This window comes from Hemiscyllium ocellatum, chromosome 12 (assembly GCF_020745735.1).
Source record: "Hemiscyllium ocellatum isolate sHemOce1 chromosome 12, sHemOce1.pat.X.cur, whole genome shotgun sequence".
Classification (NCBI taxonomy): Eukaryota; Metazoa; Chordata; class Chondrichthyes; order Orectolobiformes; family Hemiscylliidae; genus Hemiscyllium; species Hemiscyllium ocellatum.
In genome coordinates, this window is record NC_083412.1 from 60,274,974 (window position 1) to 60,291,512 (window position 16,539).

Consider the following 16,539-nt stretch of genomic DNA (forward strand, 5'->3'; position numbering starts at 1 on the left):
ACGAACAGTATACCACTGTGCCACTCTAGTGGTTCTATGGAACAAAACATACCAGGATGCTAAGGGCAATGATCAGGATGTCATCTAAAAGGTCAACCATTGTTTTCAGTATCTAAGTAGGTGCCAGAAAGCCCATCCAGTTTTATTCCTTCTTTAGGCTTTGTAGCAGTTTTTATATAATGCAGTGGCTTACTTGACCATCTTAGAGGATAGTTCAAAGTCAACTACAATGCTATGGGTAGAGAGTCACAAGTAGGCCAAATCAGGTTAAGATGGTCAGTACCTGGTGCTATGATGTTGTGGCCATAACAGAGACATGGGTTTCTCAGGGGCAGAAATGGTTGCTGGATTTTCCAGGGTTTAGAGCATTTAAAAAGAATAGAGGGGGGGGAAAAGAGGAGGGGGTGTAGCACTATTAATCAGAGAGGATATCACATCTACAGAAGCTTCCATTGTCGAGGAAGATCTGCCTACCGAGTCAGTATGGGTGGAAATTAGGAACAGCAAGGGAGCAGTCACCTCTTTAGGGGTTTACTACAGGCCCCCCAATAGCAGCAGGGAGATGGAAGAAAGCATAGGTCGGCAGATTTTGGAAAAGTGTGGACGTAGTAGGACTGTTGTAATGGGTGACTTTAACTTTCCCAATATTGATTGGAACCTCCTTCAAGCAGAAGATTTGAATGGAGCTGTTTTTGTAAGGTATGTTCAGGAGGGTTTCCTAACTCAGTATGTTGACAGGCCCACGAGGGGACAGGCCATTCTAGACTTGGTGCTCGGAAACGAGCCAGGGCAGGTATCAGATCTTGTGGTGGGAGAGCATTTTGGTGATAGTGACCACAACTGCCTCACGTTCTACATAGATATAGAGAAGGAGAGGATTAGGCAAAATGGGAGGATATTTAATTGGGGAAGAGGAAACTATGATGCGATTAGACATGAGTTAGGAAGCATGGACTGGGAGCAATTGTTCCATGGTAAAGGCACTATAGACATGTGGAGACTGTTTTAGGAACAGTTGTTGCAAGTGATGAATAAATATGTCCCTCTGAGACAGGCAAGAAGTGGTAAGATAAAGGAACCTTGGATGACGAGAGCGGTGGAACTTCTCATCAAAAGGAAAAAGGTAGCTTACATAAGGTGGAGGATGCTAGGGTCAAGCTCAACTCTAAAGGATTACAGGTATGCGAGGAAGGAGCTTAAAAATGGTCTGAGGAGATCCAGGAGGGGGCACGAGAAAGACTTGGCAGAACGGGTTAGGGAGAACACACAGGCATTTTACACTTATGTGAGGAATAAGAGAATGGTCAAAGTAAGAGTAGGGCTGATCAGGGATAGCATAGGGAATTTGTATGTGGAGTCTGAGGTGGTAGGGGAAGCCCTAAATGAATTTTTTGCTTCTGTCTTTACAACAGAAATGAACTTTGTAGTGAATGAAACCTTTGAAGAGCTGGTGTGTATGTTGAAATGGATAGAGATAGAGGAAGCTGATGTGCTGAAAGTTTTGTCAAACATTAAGATTGACAAGTCGCCAGGCCCGGACCAGATTTGTCCTCGGCTGCTTTGGGAAACGAGAAATGTAATTGCTTCGCCACTTGCGAAGTTCTTTGCATCCTCGCTCTCCACTGGAGTCGTACCCAAGGACTGGAGAGAGGCAAATGTAATTCCTCTCTTCAAGAAAGGAAATAGGGAAATCCCCGGCAATTACAGACCAATAAGTCTCACGTCTGTCGTCTACAAGGTGTTAGAAAGGATTCTGAGGGATAGGATTTATGACCATCTGGAAGAGCATGGCTTGATTAAATGCAGTCAACACGGCTTTGAGAGGGGCAGGTCATGCCTCACAAACCTTATCGAGTTCTTTGAGGATGTGACTAGAAAAGTTAATAAGGGTCAAGCTGTGGATGTGGTGTATATGGACTTCAGCAAGGCACTTGATAGGGTTCCCCTTGGTATGCTCATTCAGAAGGTCAGGAGGAATGGCATTCAGGGGAATATAGCTGTCTGGATACAGAATTGGCTGGCTAACAGAAGACAGTGAGTGGTAGCAGAAGGAAACTATTCTGTCTGGAAGTCTGTGGTGAGTGTTGTTCCACAGGGCTCTGTCCTTGGGCCTCTATTGTTTGTAATTTTTATTACTGACTTGGATGAGGGGATTGAAGGATGGGTCAGCAAGCTTGCAGATGACACAAAGGTTGGAGGTGTCGTTGACAGTATAGAGGGCTGTTGTAGGCTGCAGCGGGACAATGATAGGATGCAGAGATGGACTGAGAGGTGGCAGACGGAGTTCAACCTGGATAAATGCGAGGTGATGCATTTTGGAAGGTCGAATTTGAAAGCTGAATACAGGATTAATGATAGGATTCTTGGCAGTGTGGAGGAACAGAGGAGAGGGATCTTGGGGTGCAGATACATAGGTCCCTTAAAATGGCCAGCCAAGTGGACAGGGTTGTTAAGAAAGCATATGGTGTTTTGGCGTTCATTAACAGGGGGATTGAGTTTAAGAGTCGTGAGATCTTGTTGCAGCTCCATAAAACTTTGGTCAGACCGCACTTGGAATACTGTGTCCAGTTCTGGTCGCCCTATTATAAGAAAGATGTGGATGCTTTGGACAGAGTTCAGAGGAGGTTTACCAGGATGCTACCTGGACTAGAGGGCTTATCCTATGAGGAGAGGTTGACTGAGCTAGGACTTTTTTCATTGGAGAAAAGGAGGAGAAGAGGAGATCTAATTGAGGTATACAAGATAATGAGAGGCATAGATAAAGTCGATAGCCAGAGACTATTTCCCAGGGCAGAAATGACTAACACGAGGGGTCATAGTTTTAAGCTAGTTGGAGGAAAGTATAGAGGGGATGTCAGAGGCGGGTTCTTTATACAGAGTTGAGAGAGCATGGAATGCGTTGCCAGCAGCAGTTGTGGAGGCAGGGTCATTGGGGACATTTAAGAGACTCCTGGACATGCATATGGTCACAGAAATTTGAGGGTGCATACATGAGGATCAGTGGTCGGCACAACATCGTGGGCTGAAGGGCCTGTTCTGTGGTGTACTGTTCTACATTCTATGGCAGATTTCCTTCCCTGAAGGACAATAGTGAACCATGGTCACCGTTTTTAAAATTTCACCACCTCACATGATTGGATTTGAAGCCATGCCTGTGGCCCGGAATGACTAGACCAGTGACATTATCACTATGCCATGACCTCACCTATTCATTTTGCAGCTTCTGGATGGGAATTGCCCAATTCTTGCCACTTTAATGTGGGCAGCTATGACTCAGTAGAATATTTTAATTTTTAGTCATCCCAATTGAGTGCCTAGCCACTAAATAGTGGATTTTCCTTTCAACAAAAAAGACTGGAAACTAATTTTTGAGTAGAGTTATTTTTTGTTTTGCTGGAGAACTTTAACTCCAACCATAACCGTAAGTGTCCTCCTTCAATGATGTGTATTTTCATATTTAATCTCATCTGAAATAGGTGATATTAACAAAGATTTGACAGCAAGACAATGATAACACGTCTCATGCTGTAGAAACTGAATACACTTTACATTTGTTTAAAATTCCCAATTTGTTAAAGTCGTTGTGTTGGGGGCCATTATCTCAACTAGTGAGAAGGTCAGTCCATAAAAATCAGTTTAAATGAAACAATTGCATTACCTGCACAAGGCTGCTATAAACAACCTTAAGTGACCTCAATTCACTGCATGAAGTCCTGTCAAGAATAGTAGGCTAACACTGCCTCTGCTGTCACCAACATATCTGTCTATGGATGGAATACATCCCAAGGTGCTAAAAGAGATGGCAGGAGAAATAGCAAATGTACGTGCGACAATCTTCCAAAATTCACTAAACCCTGCGGTAGTGGGGAAAATGTTTGAGTCTATTATCAAGGAATAAATAGCAAAGCATCTAGATAGAAACTGTCCCATCGGGCAGACACAGCGTGGATTCAGAAAAAGCAAGTCATGCTTAACTAGTCTTTTGGAATTCTATAAAGACATTACAAACATGATGGATAATGGGAACTCAGTAGATGTGGTGTATCTAGATTTCCAAAAGGCACTCGACAAGGTGCCACAGAAAAGGCTGCTGCGTAAGATAAAGATCAAGGTGTTACGGGCAATGTATTAGCATGGATAGACATTGGTTAACTAACAGGAAACAAAGAACGGGAATAAATGAGTGCTATTCTGGTTGGCAGTGACTAATAGTAAGCCTCAGGGATCAGTTCGAGACTGCAATTATTCACAATTTACATAGATCCAACCTTCCAACTCAGCACTGCCCCCTTGAACTATCCTACCTGTTTATCTTCCTTCCTACCTGTCCACTTCACCCTCCTCTCCAACCTATCAATTTCGTCCCCACATTCATCTATCTATCACATTCCCAACAACCTTTCCCACAGCCCCATCCCCTTCTCATTTAACTCTCAGCCCCCATGACAGCAGGGGGATCTTGTAGAAACAAATACAATTATGAAGGGAATAGATATGGTAATATCCTCTCTACTTTTACCCTTGGCAGATGTAACTAGACAAGAGAGCATAGCCTCAAAATTAGTGGGAGCAGATTTAGGACTGAATTGAGAAGGAACTTCTTTACCCAGAGTTGAGAAACTATGGAATCCCCTGCCCACTGAAGTGGTTCAGACTTACTCAGTAAATGTTTTTCAAGTTAAGGTAGAAAATGTTTTGAATAGTAAAAGAATTAAGGGTTATGGTGAGAGGATGGTAAGTGGAGCTAAGGCCATGAAGAGATCACCATGATCTTACTGAATGGTGGAGCAGGCTCGAAGGGCCAGATGGTCTAATCCGGCTCCTAGCTCTTACATTTATTTGTTGTTTTTGACAGCAATAGCAGTTGCTCACTAAGGCTTTTTCCTCTGCACAGATAAACATGAGTAAATAACAGCTCTCATTTCAAATGAACAGAGAAAAGTGTAGCCAAAGAAATGACTAAGGATATTCTAGTCATTTAGCTTCACAGTTAAAAACCTCAACTAAAATAATGGATCATTTACCTCTTCTAAATCTGTAACTGCAAAAACAACAGTCTCAATAGTGTCTCCATGTTTCTCCAAAAATCGTCTAACTGTTCCTGAGAATCAAAACATAGAAGAAAAATTATACATGTTATGAACTATTAGTGGACACCTTCCTGTGGAGGAAAAAAAATCATTATTTTGGCTTCTCAAATTTTGATGCTGTTCTGGCATCATCGCAATGTTGTGTGTATCACATTGTGCCAACATCGGCAAATATATGGTTGTGAATATTCAGTTCACGGTTCATGTGTTTTAGCATAAACTCAGTTCCTAAATGTAGAGGTTAAGTGTAGAAAGTGGGATAAATGCAAGTACCTTGTAGTCTAATACAATTAACAGGTTGGGACCCTGTTGCATTAATGGGTTAATAATAGAAATGTGGAATCCTATAGTAGCATGTGGCCTTGTTCTCATTAGCCAGAGTGGTACTATCTACATTGATTGTCAAGAATTGCAGCCCAGAATTTTTTTTTTTGGCAGATGGAAGAAAATATTAAAAACATTCATTGAACTCTGCATGGTTATAAAACCTATTACTTTATTAAATCAAAGAATAAATTTTAAATAAAGGATACTAAATCAAAAAACGGTTAGTTGGATGACAGTCCAGAACAGACCATGTTGTAATGGACATGGGTGAAGCTTACCAAATGGCCTCAAGGTTCAAATTACCTGGGTTTATGCTGGGAGAGAGAGCAAGTTACAGCCTGACACTGAATGTTCCAGGCTACAAGTGATGCTATTAACACACTCCCAACAGTACGGCAGGTTAAGTCGCTGGAAGCCATAGACTTCGGTGCAACTGAATGGTGTGAATGAAGCAATTTTTGCTCGTTGCAGCTGAGCAAAATTCAAGAACTTAAACATTCAGTAGATAAAAGCTGAAATTGTTCTAACAATTAGATACTTAGAAGTAGTCTCAGGGGTCCTGGAGGACACATTTTTAGGGGAAGACATTGAATTATCAATACGTGAGCAACTGTCCCAAGGCTGGATCTTCAGAAATGGAGAATCAGAAGCCTTCACAAAAGGAGATAAATGGGATAGATGAGATTTGGTGACCCACAGTGTCACTAATGTGGGGTGTTATCTATCTTGACCACATCAGCTATTTAAAGTGAAAACTGTGTGGTGTTCAACCACAGTATGCCTGTTGACTCATGTTAATCTTGAAGGTTAGTCTGAGTTCTACATTTTTGTCAATTGTTTTACATTCTTAACCTTTACAATTAGGTGTAGTTTGTTTGTTTAAAAAAGTGGAATTTTGTGGCTATACTCTCTCAATAAGGAAAGTCACGGGTTCCCAATTGGATCATGTAATGTGATGGTCTCACCCTGAATGATAATACATTGAACGTTTTAAACTCGACAACTATACGTTAAATGTTTGGTTGATTTTAATAACACGAGTCTGAGACTCTACAGAAACACTGTCTACTTCAATCACCAAATTCACACTTGCCATTTTTGTGGAATTTGAATTACTGGATAATGAGATCAATGCTAAAAACAGCAGTGCTAAATATCCATATAAATTGCTCAACAGGTTGACTGCAATATGAACAAGGATAACTAACGTCAATAACATGAAACAAAATGTATCGATAATACAAATATCTTCTGCATTCTCACAATTTTAAGCATGTCTATTCAATTAGCTCCCTCACACTGGACGACTAAGTGACCAGGTTTAGAACCTTCCATATCATTACTAGTTAAATAAACGTACGCTTTTAAAACTAAAAGTGGTGATTAATTTTATAGCTGATATTTCAAAGTATTGTTGAGGAGGAGGAAACCGTTCAGCTTGTGGTGTCTGTACTGGTTCTTGGAAGAAGTTCACTAATTCCTCTATGCCAGCCTTGCTTCCTTCAACCTTACAAATTAGCAGTCTTATAGGATAGCTGCCCAACTGGCTTCTGAAAGTTCTGACAGATTTTGCCTCGTTTGCTTTTTCAGGTTCAGGTAATGTATTCCTTCTTTTGTGACAAACATTTTTCCCTCAAGTTCTCTTGCAATTGTATTAAACCTACAGTCTCTAGCTCCCGATCTACTTACAAGATCTCCTAAACAAGTTTCCACCTACTTGCTTGACCAAAACTCAACATTCTAAACATTTTTTTGTCTTCCTTTAAATTTATGGAAAACAAATCTTGCTTCAGTCAGCTCAGCACATTACTAAAGACGATCATCCTTAGAATCATCCGAATAAGTCTCTTGCATATGCTCTTCTAAGGCTCCTTCCAAAGTCTTTAGAAAGAAGTGATAATGGAAAATCATGCATCAATCTAAGAAATTTTGGGGGGTTTTTTTCTAATTTTTTTTTCTGCAGTTTTAATGACAAAAATAAGATGAAAATATTGAGTAGGAAGGAGACTTTTTAAGCATGACCTACAAGTTACATATTACAAGTAGACATCTAAGTACAAAAGTTAATTAATCTTTAAGAAAACCATAAAATAAATATTTTAAAAAATAAAAGCAGATCATAGCTACCAGATCAACAAAATACAGTACAGCAGTAGCATCCTTAGGTACCCTTATTTTGATTCACTGCAATCAAACTAAAGGTTCGTAATTTGAAAACTGATAAAACTAGTAAACGCCTTGAGCATAGTGTAAGTAAAATGTTCTTGCATGTATTTCACATGGCAGAAAGCAGGTATCACTTAGAAAAAAGGGAGAAAACGTTAACGTTTTTGCTCAATTTTGTGGAATAGCAGCAACAGAATCACATACAACAAATAACACATACTCAAAGCAATATTGGTCGCATCCTCCAAAGGGTAGCCTCTTTTTGGTGTATTAATGACACATAATCCAATTGAGGACATTGAATGCTCCCTGCAACAGATCAGAAGAAAAAATAAAAATCAGAATGGCTCATTTGTTTCCCTTCATTGGTTGCAGGACATGTATGATCAATTTTACTCAATGTACACAATCAAGAACAAACATCCACAAAGAAATACACTGCTCTAGCTAAAAGATTCACAATACAATCATTGCGGGTATGATTTTCTTTTAAAAAAGGACAACACTGTTACACTGTAAACCCAGTTAGCTTTAGAATAACGAACCATCCTGAAGCACATTTTAGATTAGTCATGCATTTTCCAATACACTTCTATCTAGTTTTCTTTTCAACTAACAACTTTGACTTACTCAAAAGGAGAATTCCAGAGCTGCGGGGACACGGCGCAACTCCGGGAGCAGAATCCGACGCGCACGGTGCGGTGGGGGGGGATCGGGAACAGAGCCCGGCACGGACGAGGGGTGGGGCCAAGGAGCAGAGCCCGGCGCTGGGAATCAACAGCTGAGAGCCGGTGCAAAGTGGATTACAACAGAGCGGGGGGGGGGGGGCAGTTGTTGGACCGAAGTTTGACATGAGCGGTCAGTTCACATGTGGAAGCCCCTGTGCTCAGCTACTGCAATGTACTATTTATTTTTAATTTGTTTATGTGACTGTGATGGCCATCCTTTTAACTATGCCTAATTTCTGTAAAGTAATACAACCAGTTTTCTTTTTATTCCTCTTTTCGTATCTAAGATTTGTACCTAGGTACTTGTACCTAAAATGGTGCCATAGGAAACAACATTGTAAATCTTCATTGTACTTCTATCCTTGAGCACACGTGACAATAAAAGGATATTTTATTGTTGTCAAATAATGATTTTAATAGTAATTCTCTGCACATGAAGTGTTCCAGCTCAATACTCATTAAATTGTCATTTTGTCCTTCCCAGGGTCAAATTTTAAAAAATTGAGATTAAATGAAAACAATTAAGTACTGCATCAACCAACACCATCACATGGAACTAATTGCAGCAACTTAATTCTGGAATTGAGAGAAAATACCTGTGAAATCAACAGCATAATAATTAAAGTCCAAATAAATTTATGCATTTATTTATCTGTTTACATCAGATTGAAGCCTCAAGTGAAATTAAGAAATAGTATAAAAAGAGTGTCGGGGCATTCTTAAGAGGGAAATCATGAAAGAGGGGTATGAGATATCCTTAACCTTATCTGCCAAGGTTAATTCAAACCAGAGAGAGAGAGAGAGAGAGAGAGAGAGAGATCCCTTAAAGATCAATGAAGTCTTCTTTGTGCTGAACCTCAGGTAGAAGAAATATTAAATAAATATTCCGCGCTGGTTTTTATTGTAGAGAAAGATACGGAGGCTAGAGAACTCAGGGAAACAAATATTGATGATTTGAAAACAGTTCACTTCACAGAAGACAAAATACTGGAGGTCTTAGAAAAGAAGGTAGATAAATCACTTGGAGACCTGATCAAATGCATCCCAGGACATTGTGGAAGTTAGGGAAGAAATTGCAGGGCCCCTAGCAGAAATATTTGTCTCCTATATAAGCACGGGTGAGGCGCTTGAGGACTGGAGGGTAGCTAATATCATGTCTTTATTTAAGAAAGGCTGTAAGGAGAAGTCGAGAAAGTACAGACCTGTAAGTAATGGCTAATGGCTAAGTTGTTGGAGGTGATTCTGAAAATAGGATTTATATGCATTTGGAGGGATAAGGGATGATTAGGTTTTTGTGGAAGGAAAACCACACCTCAAAAACTTGACAGTTTTTTTTGAGGAAGTAAGCAGAAAGATTGAAGAAGGCAGAGCACTAGATATTGTTTACTTGGAGTTTAGTTAAGCTTCTGGGAAGGTTCCGCAAGATAGATGAATTAGTAAAATTAGACTATTTAGGACTCAGGGTGAGCTTGCCAAATGGATACAAAGTTGGCTTTACGACAGGAGACAAGAGGGTGGTGATGGAGACCTGTTCTTCGACTGGAGACCAGTGACCAGCTGTGTTTCATAGGGATCAGTATCAAGTCCACGGTTTGTTTGTCATTTTATATAAATGATTTGGATCAGAATGTTGGAGGCATGGTTAGTAAGTTTGTGGATGACAATTGGTGATATAGTCAATAGTGAAGGAAGTCATCTAAAATTACAAAAAGACCTTGATCAATTGGGTCAATGGGCTGATGAGTGACAGATGGAGTTTAATTTGAATAACTGCAAGGTTTGCTTGATCAAAATGTAATAGAAGGTCAGGACTTAATTAATGGTTAAGGCCTTGGGGAGCGCTGTAGAACAGAGACATCCACGGCTTTGGCTAGATAATCCTTAATTTGCATTATAGGTAGACAGGGCGAATAAGAAGACGTTGTTGAGCATGCTTGCCTTCATTACCCAGACCTTCGAGTATTGGAGGTGGGATATAGTGTTGAGGTTTTACAGGACATTGGGGAGGCTTCTTCCGGAGTACTGTGTGCAGTTCTGGTTGTCCAGTAATAGGAAGGATATGATTAAACTGGAGAGGGTTCAGAAAAGATTTACCAGGGATATTGCCAGGAATGAAGGATTTGAGTTATAAAAATAGGCTGGGACGTTTTCATTGGAGGTTGAGAGGTGACCTTATAGAGGTTTACAAAACCATGAGGCACATGGATAAGGTAAATAGCAAAGAACTTTTCATTGAGATTGGGAAGTTCAAAACTAGGGGCATGTTTTTAGGGTGAAAAGAGAAAGATTTAAAAAGGACATGAGGGTCAATTGAAAAGAAAAATACAAAGTGGTTGGCGTGTGGAACGAATCGCCAGAGAAAATGGCGTATGCAGGTATAGTTACAACGTTTAAAAGACATTTGGATAAGTACGTGAATACAAAAGGTTTGGAGGGATATGGGCCAAAATCATACAGGTGGGTCTAGTTCAATTCAGAAACATGGTCGGTGTGGACTAATTGGACTGAACAGTGTTTCCATGCTATATGACTCTATCTTGGTAGATTTCCTGAAACACATGATAAATCAACCTATGCTCGCATACTGCCTACTAATAAAGAGAATTGACAGCTGAGACACTAATTTTTCTTCTTCTCTCCTCTCTAGCTATGAAACCAAATAATATTCAAGTTGATTTACCTGGCTAATAGAAGTACACTCCTGTAGCAGCTATATAAGGAGCTCTCAGCAGCTGTTCTGTACTTCGCATTGTATCGTGGTCCAACTGTATGGATAATAAACCTTGCAGCCAAGTTAAAGCCTTTGGTCATCTTCGCCTCTCCCGTGCGGCAACCTTAAAATAAGTTGTTCTGCATTTCAGATTCCAGAAACACAACAGCTATTACTAATGAAACACAACATTGTCAGAGGGTGTCAAGCAAACTGGGCTTCCAATAACCCATATGCATTAGATAACATAAATTAAGGTTTTAGTGAAGATCTGTAGCTTGGGTTGTGGTTGGTAGTTGGCTTGCCAAGCTGTTTGATTTTCTGCAAATGTTTCAATTTCCTCCTCGGTGACATCTAGATAAAATACAAACTTCCTCTCAACAACCCACAAGCACGAGAAAAAGCCAAACATAATGGCCACAGGATGCTCAAAGTCATGACTATGGATGCTCACCACTGCCCCCCAGAGGTATGAATGAGAAATTTGAATTCAAAAATAAATTATTTCTGACTTCAATCAATCAATCAGCAGCGAACCATGGTGCTCAAACAGACCATCAGCACAAGCAAAACAGGATCTGTACTATGAAAAGACTAGCACTTCAAAAGAAACTGATGAAACTGCTCCACAGCAAGAACAACAAAACAGACAAATGGGTAAAAAGCTTATCAGACAGACAGGAAAACTGTCTTCACCTGAGGACTTAACTCCTAATACAGGGATGCCAACAAAACAGATTTCCTGGCATTAGAGGTTACATTAAAATCCAAAGGAAACACAACAGACCATCTGACAGACTACAGTTCCCGCACTAAGTAGAAGAAACCAGTCTTACACACACACACAACACCTCAGAAGGGAAACCCATCGAAGGATTATGAAAGGATATGAACATTGTGAAAAACCCACAAAGGTCACCTTTCAGTAGTAATGAATAAATCAGAATACATTGCAAAAGTACATATTGACAGCAGAGGGAATCAGACCCCATGTCACTATTAACAAACAAGATCACCTATACTGAAAAGAAAGTACAAAAAGCAGGACAGATAACAAAAATGGATGGACAGAAACTGAAATCTGAAGGCTCTGACACACCCAGTTTTTTGCCAATTCCCCACAATGCACAAACCAGACACTCCTGCACCCCCATCAGACCTATAAATCGATATCAAGTTCGCTAGACACACCAACACAGACTGAAACATCTCTTCACACCATCCACTCAGCAAAGGAATTCCTCAACAACAGATTCAAAAATCAAAAATGAAACGATGGTCTCATTTGATGTTACAGCACTGTTCACCTCCAACAATATAATACTAGCAAAGGAAACACTGGCCGCACTTCTAAACAAACCAACAACACAGACCGACAACAAAACTATCAGCAAAGATAATATTCTGAAACTACTGGACCTATGCCTGACCACACATTTAGTCTTTAATGACCAGGTACACAAAAAAAAATCAAAGGGACACCCATGAGCTCACTGCTGAAGCAGGAACGCAAAGACTAGAAAGTACAGTCCTCTCTCAGATCCAGCCCAAACAATGGATCAGATACGAAGAGTGTGGTGCAGGAAAAGCACAGCCAGTCTGGCAGCACCATTCTTCGATTCTGATCTCCAGCATCTGCAGTCCTCACTTTCTCCTATGGACCAGATATGTGGATGATACCTTGGTTATCATTAAACGGTTCAAGTTGGAAAGTACACACCACCTCATGAATAGCATATTCACTGGGGTCAAGTTCACCATGGAAGAGAACAATCACCAACTCCCATTCTTAGATGTACTGGTTGAACAAATGAACAGCAGTGAAATCCTTACCACAGTAAGGCTAGATGCATAGACCGGATCCTAAGTTACAACAATGACCACCTCAACATCCACAAACAGAGCTGTGTCAAGACCCTGTTTAAAATGAGCCATAACACATTGCAACATCCCAGAGCTTCACAAAAAAAGAAGCGAACACCTATACAGAATCTTTACCAATATTGGGTACCCAACAGCTTCATCCACTGATGCCTGGCATCCAAACACCACCAAGACGACATTGTGACCCCCAATACACTGACCACCTTACCCTACATTAGAAACATCTCAGAATTAACAAGACTCCTCCGTCCTCTGGGAATAATAACAGCGCACAAACCAACAGCCACACTTCAACTACTGTCCAGGACAAAAGACCCCATACCCACAACATGCAGGACGAGTGTGATATATAAAATATCATGCAGCCCCTGCATAAAACACTACATCGGACAAACAGGCAGGAAACTCATCACCAGAATACACACATATCAGCGTGTAATAAAGCGACTAATCTTCCCTCATATCAATACACACTGACAATGAAAGACACCAATTCAACTGAGACAATGTTACGATAGTTAGACTGGCTAAACAAGGACAAGCTCAGGAATTCCAGAACGCCTGGTATTCATCCACTAGTTCCATAAACAAACACATTGGAATCGACCCCACCAACAGAACACTGCAGTACAAAACCAGAAGTAGAGGCATCCACCACAACAGACAGAACCGTATAAATGCGGGGCAGACCACAACACCAGTGCTTTATCTGGAGGCTACACAGCACTGAAGATGTCATTCAGAAGGGAGACCAAACATTTGCAAGAAAGTCAACCAGTTTGTCAAACTGACCAACAACTTTGATAACACAAATGCTGATGTATGTTCTCAGATGTAGGTTTAAGTGAATTGTGTGCTTACTTTAAAACTCAGCCACAAACAAACACAAAAGAATGCTGGTAGCGGAGATGTGGGCTGTGATGAATTCAAAGCAGGAGTTAGAGATAGCCTTACAAACACAGACAAGTTAACATAAAGCAGTCCGTGCAAAGACAATAGGATGAATAATAGTAGGAATGCTTTCGTGGAGGAAGAAAACTGTGGAACACACACAAACTAATTTACAAGGTGGTGTTGGAGGGTGGAGAGTAAATCCATAGGCTCGGTGTAGTTTCAGAGATAGTCTGAGGAACAGCTGTAGAAGAGCAATTTGTGTTGGGACTGCAAATAGCAGGAAGGGTTGTGAAGAGTCGGTCTAACCCAGGGGTGGGGAACCTGCTGCCTTCTAGGCCATTGTGTGTGGCCTTTTGAATGAATCCAAATTTTGCAGAAGAAATCTTTTATTTTTTACTAATTTTTTTCGTCCTTTACTATTTTTATTTTAATCTTAAAATGAATATATTTAAAATACCAGAGAGTAAAAGAAAATTCAACTAAATAATCCTCACAGGCTGACAGCCACAATTTAAAAATTGGTAAGTCAAAAGGGCTATTTCGACACCTGCTATGCTCATAATTTAGTTATTTTAGTTAGTTAGTACATAGTAGTTAGAGTTTTACAAAATAATGCGAATTTTGAAGAATACATAATTGAAGTTTATTGGATGTGGCCTTATTAGATTACAACTCACAATGTGGCCTTCAAACATGAAATGGCTCCCCACCTCTGGTCTAACCTAATGCAGCTAAAGGTGATGTAACTGTCCAAAGGATGAGCTTTGGAGAACAGAATCAGCAGCTACAGGAAACAAGCATTTAATAACCACGGGTGATTCAGCATTATTGGAGCAGCATAAGAGAAACAATAGAAACAGAGAGCTGGCTAAATAATGCCAAAAACCTCTGTCGAAGAAAACTAACTGGATGAGGTCAAATGCCAGACACAGTGGAATATCATGTATAAGTGACACAATAATCGTTGCTCATATGTTTGAATCTACTCTTTTATATCAAAAAGAGATCTTTATCTACATTCACACTAAATTAACCGTTGTTTTTTTAAGGTCTAACTCACTGGTTATTTCTGCTTGCCTTCCTCTGCCAAAACCATAATTAACTTAATGTGATGTCTGCCTGGAGCTCTGACTTTATTTCGCCCTCACTGGACTCAGTACGGTAGATTTGCTCCATTTAGAGAAAATTTTGCATTGATAATCACTTCTTTATGAGGGCTTTCTGATATTTTATTTAAAACGAAGTCAACCTTTACCATTATTCTAAGTAGGCATGTATGTAGCTGAAATCAGCTGCTGCACAATGATATGGCAGCTTCAATTCAGGACCCACTGCGCTGTGGACCAACACAATTATTACAATTTATACATAGGTCGCATACATCCTGTTACTTTAATTATGAGGCATACTGAATATTGCCTTACCAGCATTTCCTATTCAATCCTGCAAATGCAAATTCCTAGACAAGCACTATATCAGTAAAGTCCAATCCTCGAAAATAGGTCCCTGAAACTGGAGAGGGAGCAGGGCAAAGTGGTTAAAAATAATTGTTTGGGCCAGATTAGGGAAAGACAGAGTGACCTTTGACTTGGATTTGAGAACCAATGGCCATGTTAATCTGAATACTAAGCAACAAAGAGCGGCAGAGAGAGAAAAGAGAAACATTCAAACTATTGAGCTCATTGAGGACAGTCATGGAGCCAATCTTTCACATTAAATCCCTTTCACAGCTCAGTAATTTATGACAAAATACAGAGAAACGGAACTTCCATGTTGACAAACATAAATTGAGATGGGTTGAAGGCAGCATACGAGAGAAAAGACAGTACAGTAGTCTATATAACCTGGAAAACTTCAAAATAAACTGAGTCTGCACTCAAGGACTGTATGATATAGGACTCAGTCTGAATACAGACAAACTAACAACTGATTCCAGGTAATTCTCTAATGCAGAAACTGATAAACATGTGGAATGGAATCAACACAATGTTAGGACACTGGAAGTTAATTATTTAACCTGTAAATACAATAAACATGTAAATACAATAAACGGCAAAAATATTTCCCTGAATGAATGGACTAAAATGGCTTTCTGCGAATGTACATCTTCTGATTTTGAGGAGGAAAAATAGTTTCATTAAGACAAATAAAATCTTAAGTCTTAAAGCTCACTAATACACATATGGCATAGACTGATCATGCAATTAGAAAAGTTAGCTAACTAACTTTCAAGGTTAAAAATGGAATTACATTCGGAGTACTCAATGGGTTTAAAAAAGGGAACTCCCTGCAAAATTGGGATTCATTTATTGGGCAAGTACATCCAGATATCCTGGCTTAGAATTAATTTATGGCATCAAGAACACTTAAAAAAGTGCGACTGTTGTTTCCTGCCTTAATGATGTTTTATGAATCTTACCTTTCAACTTCTGTAACTCATCCTTGAGTTCTAGTCCTGCGTGTAAGTGGATACTTTCACTAATAGCATTTTTGTCAGACAGTGCTTCATTACTTGTGTTCACAATGGCTGTGCAACTCAGCAAGGTCACATCTCCCTTCCTAAAAAACAAACTCAATATTAACAATTTGACATTTTGCTAACAACTAAAAAATATTTCGTGCATTCAAACGCAGGCATGTATTTTGGAGTACACGCTCTCAAAACAGTGGTCTAAAAATCAGCTGCCCAAAGCCAGAAACTTAATATCAGCCATACATTAAAAAAAAATTCAAATAAAAG

The 16,539-nt window shown here is 39.9% G+C and overlaps 1 protein-coding gene across 1 annotated transcript in view; it reads right to left on the reverse strand.

The window, feature by feature from the left end:
- gdap2 (ganglioside induced differentiation associated protein 2) overlaps positions 1–16,539 on the reverse strand; it is a 72,573-nt gene that overhangs the window by 34,850 nt on the left and 21,184 nt on the right. Inside the window, exons 2-5 of the mRNA XM_060833598.1 lie at positions 16,219–16,358; positions 10,992–11,145; positions 7,804–7,892; positions 5,025–5,101 (exon numbers count right to left, since the gene is read on the reverse strand). Of these exons, the coding sequence (XP_060689581.1) occupies positions 5,025–5,101; positions 7,804–7,892; positions 10,992–11,145; positions 16,219–16,358 (460 nt within the window). The remainder of the gene's footprint in view (positions 1–5,024; positions 5,102–7,803; positions 7,893–10,991; positions 11,146–16,218; positions 16,359–16,539) is intronic.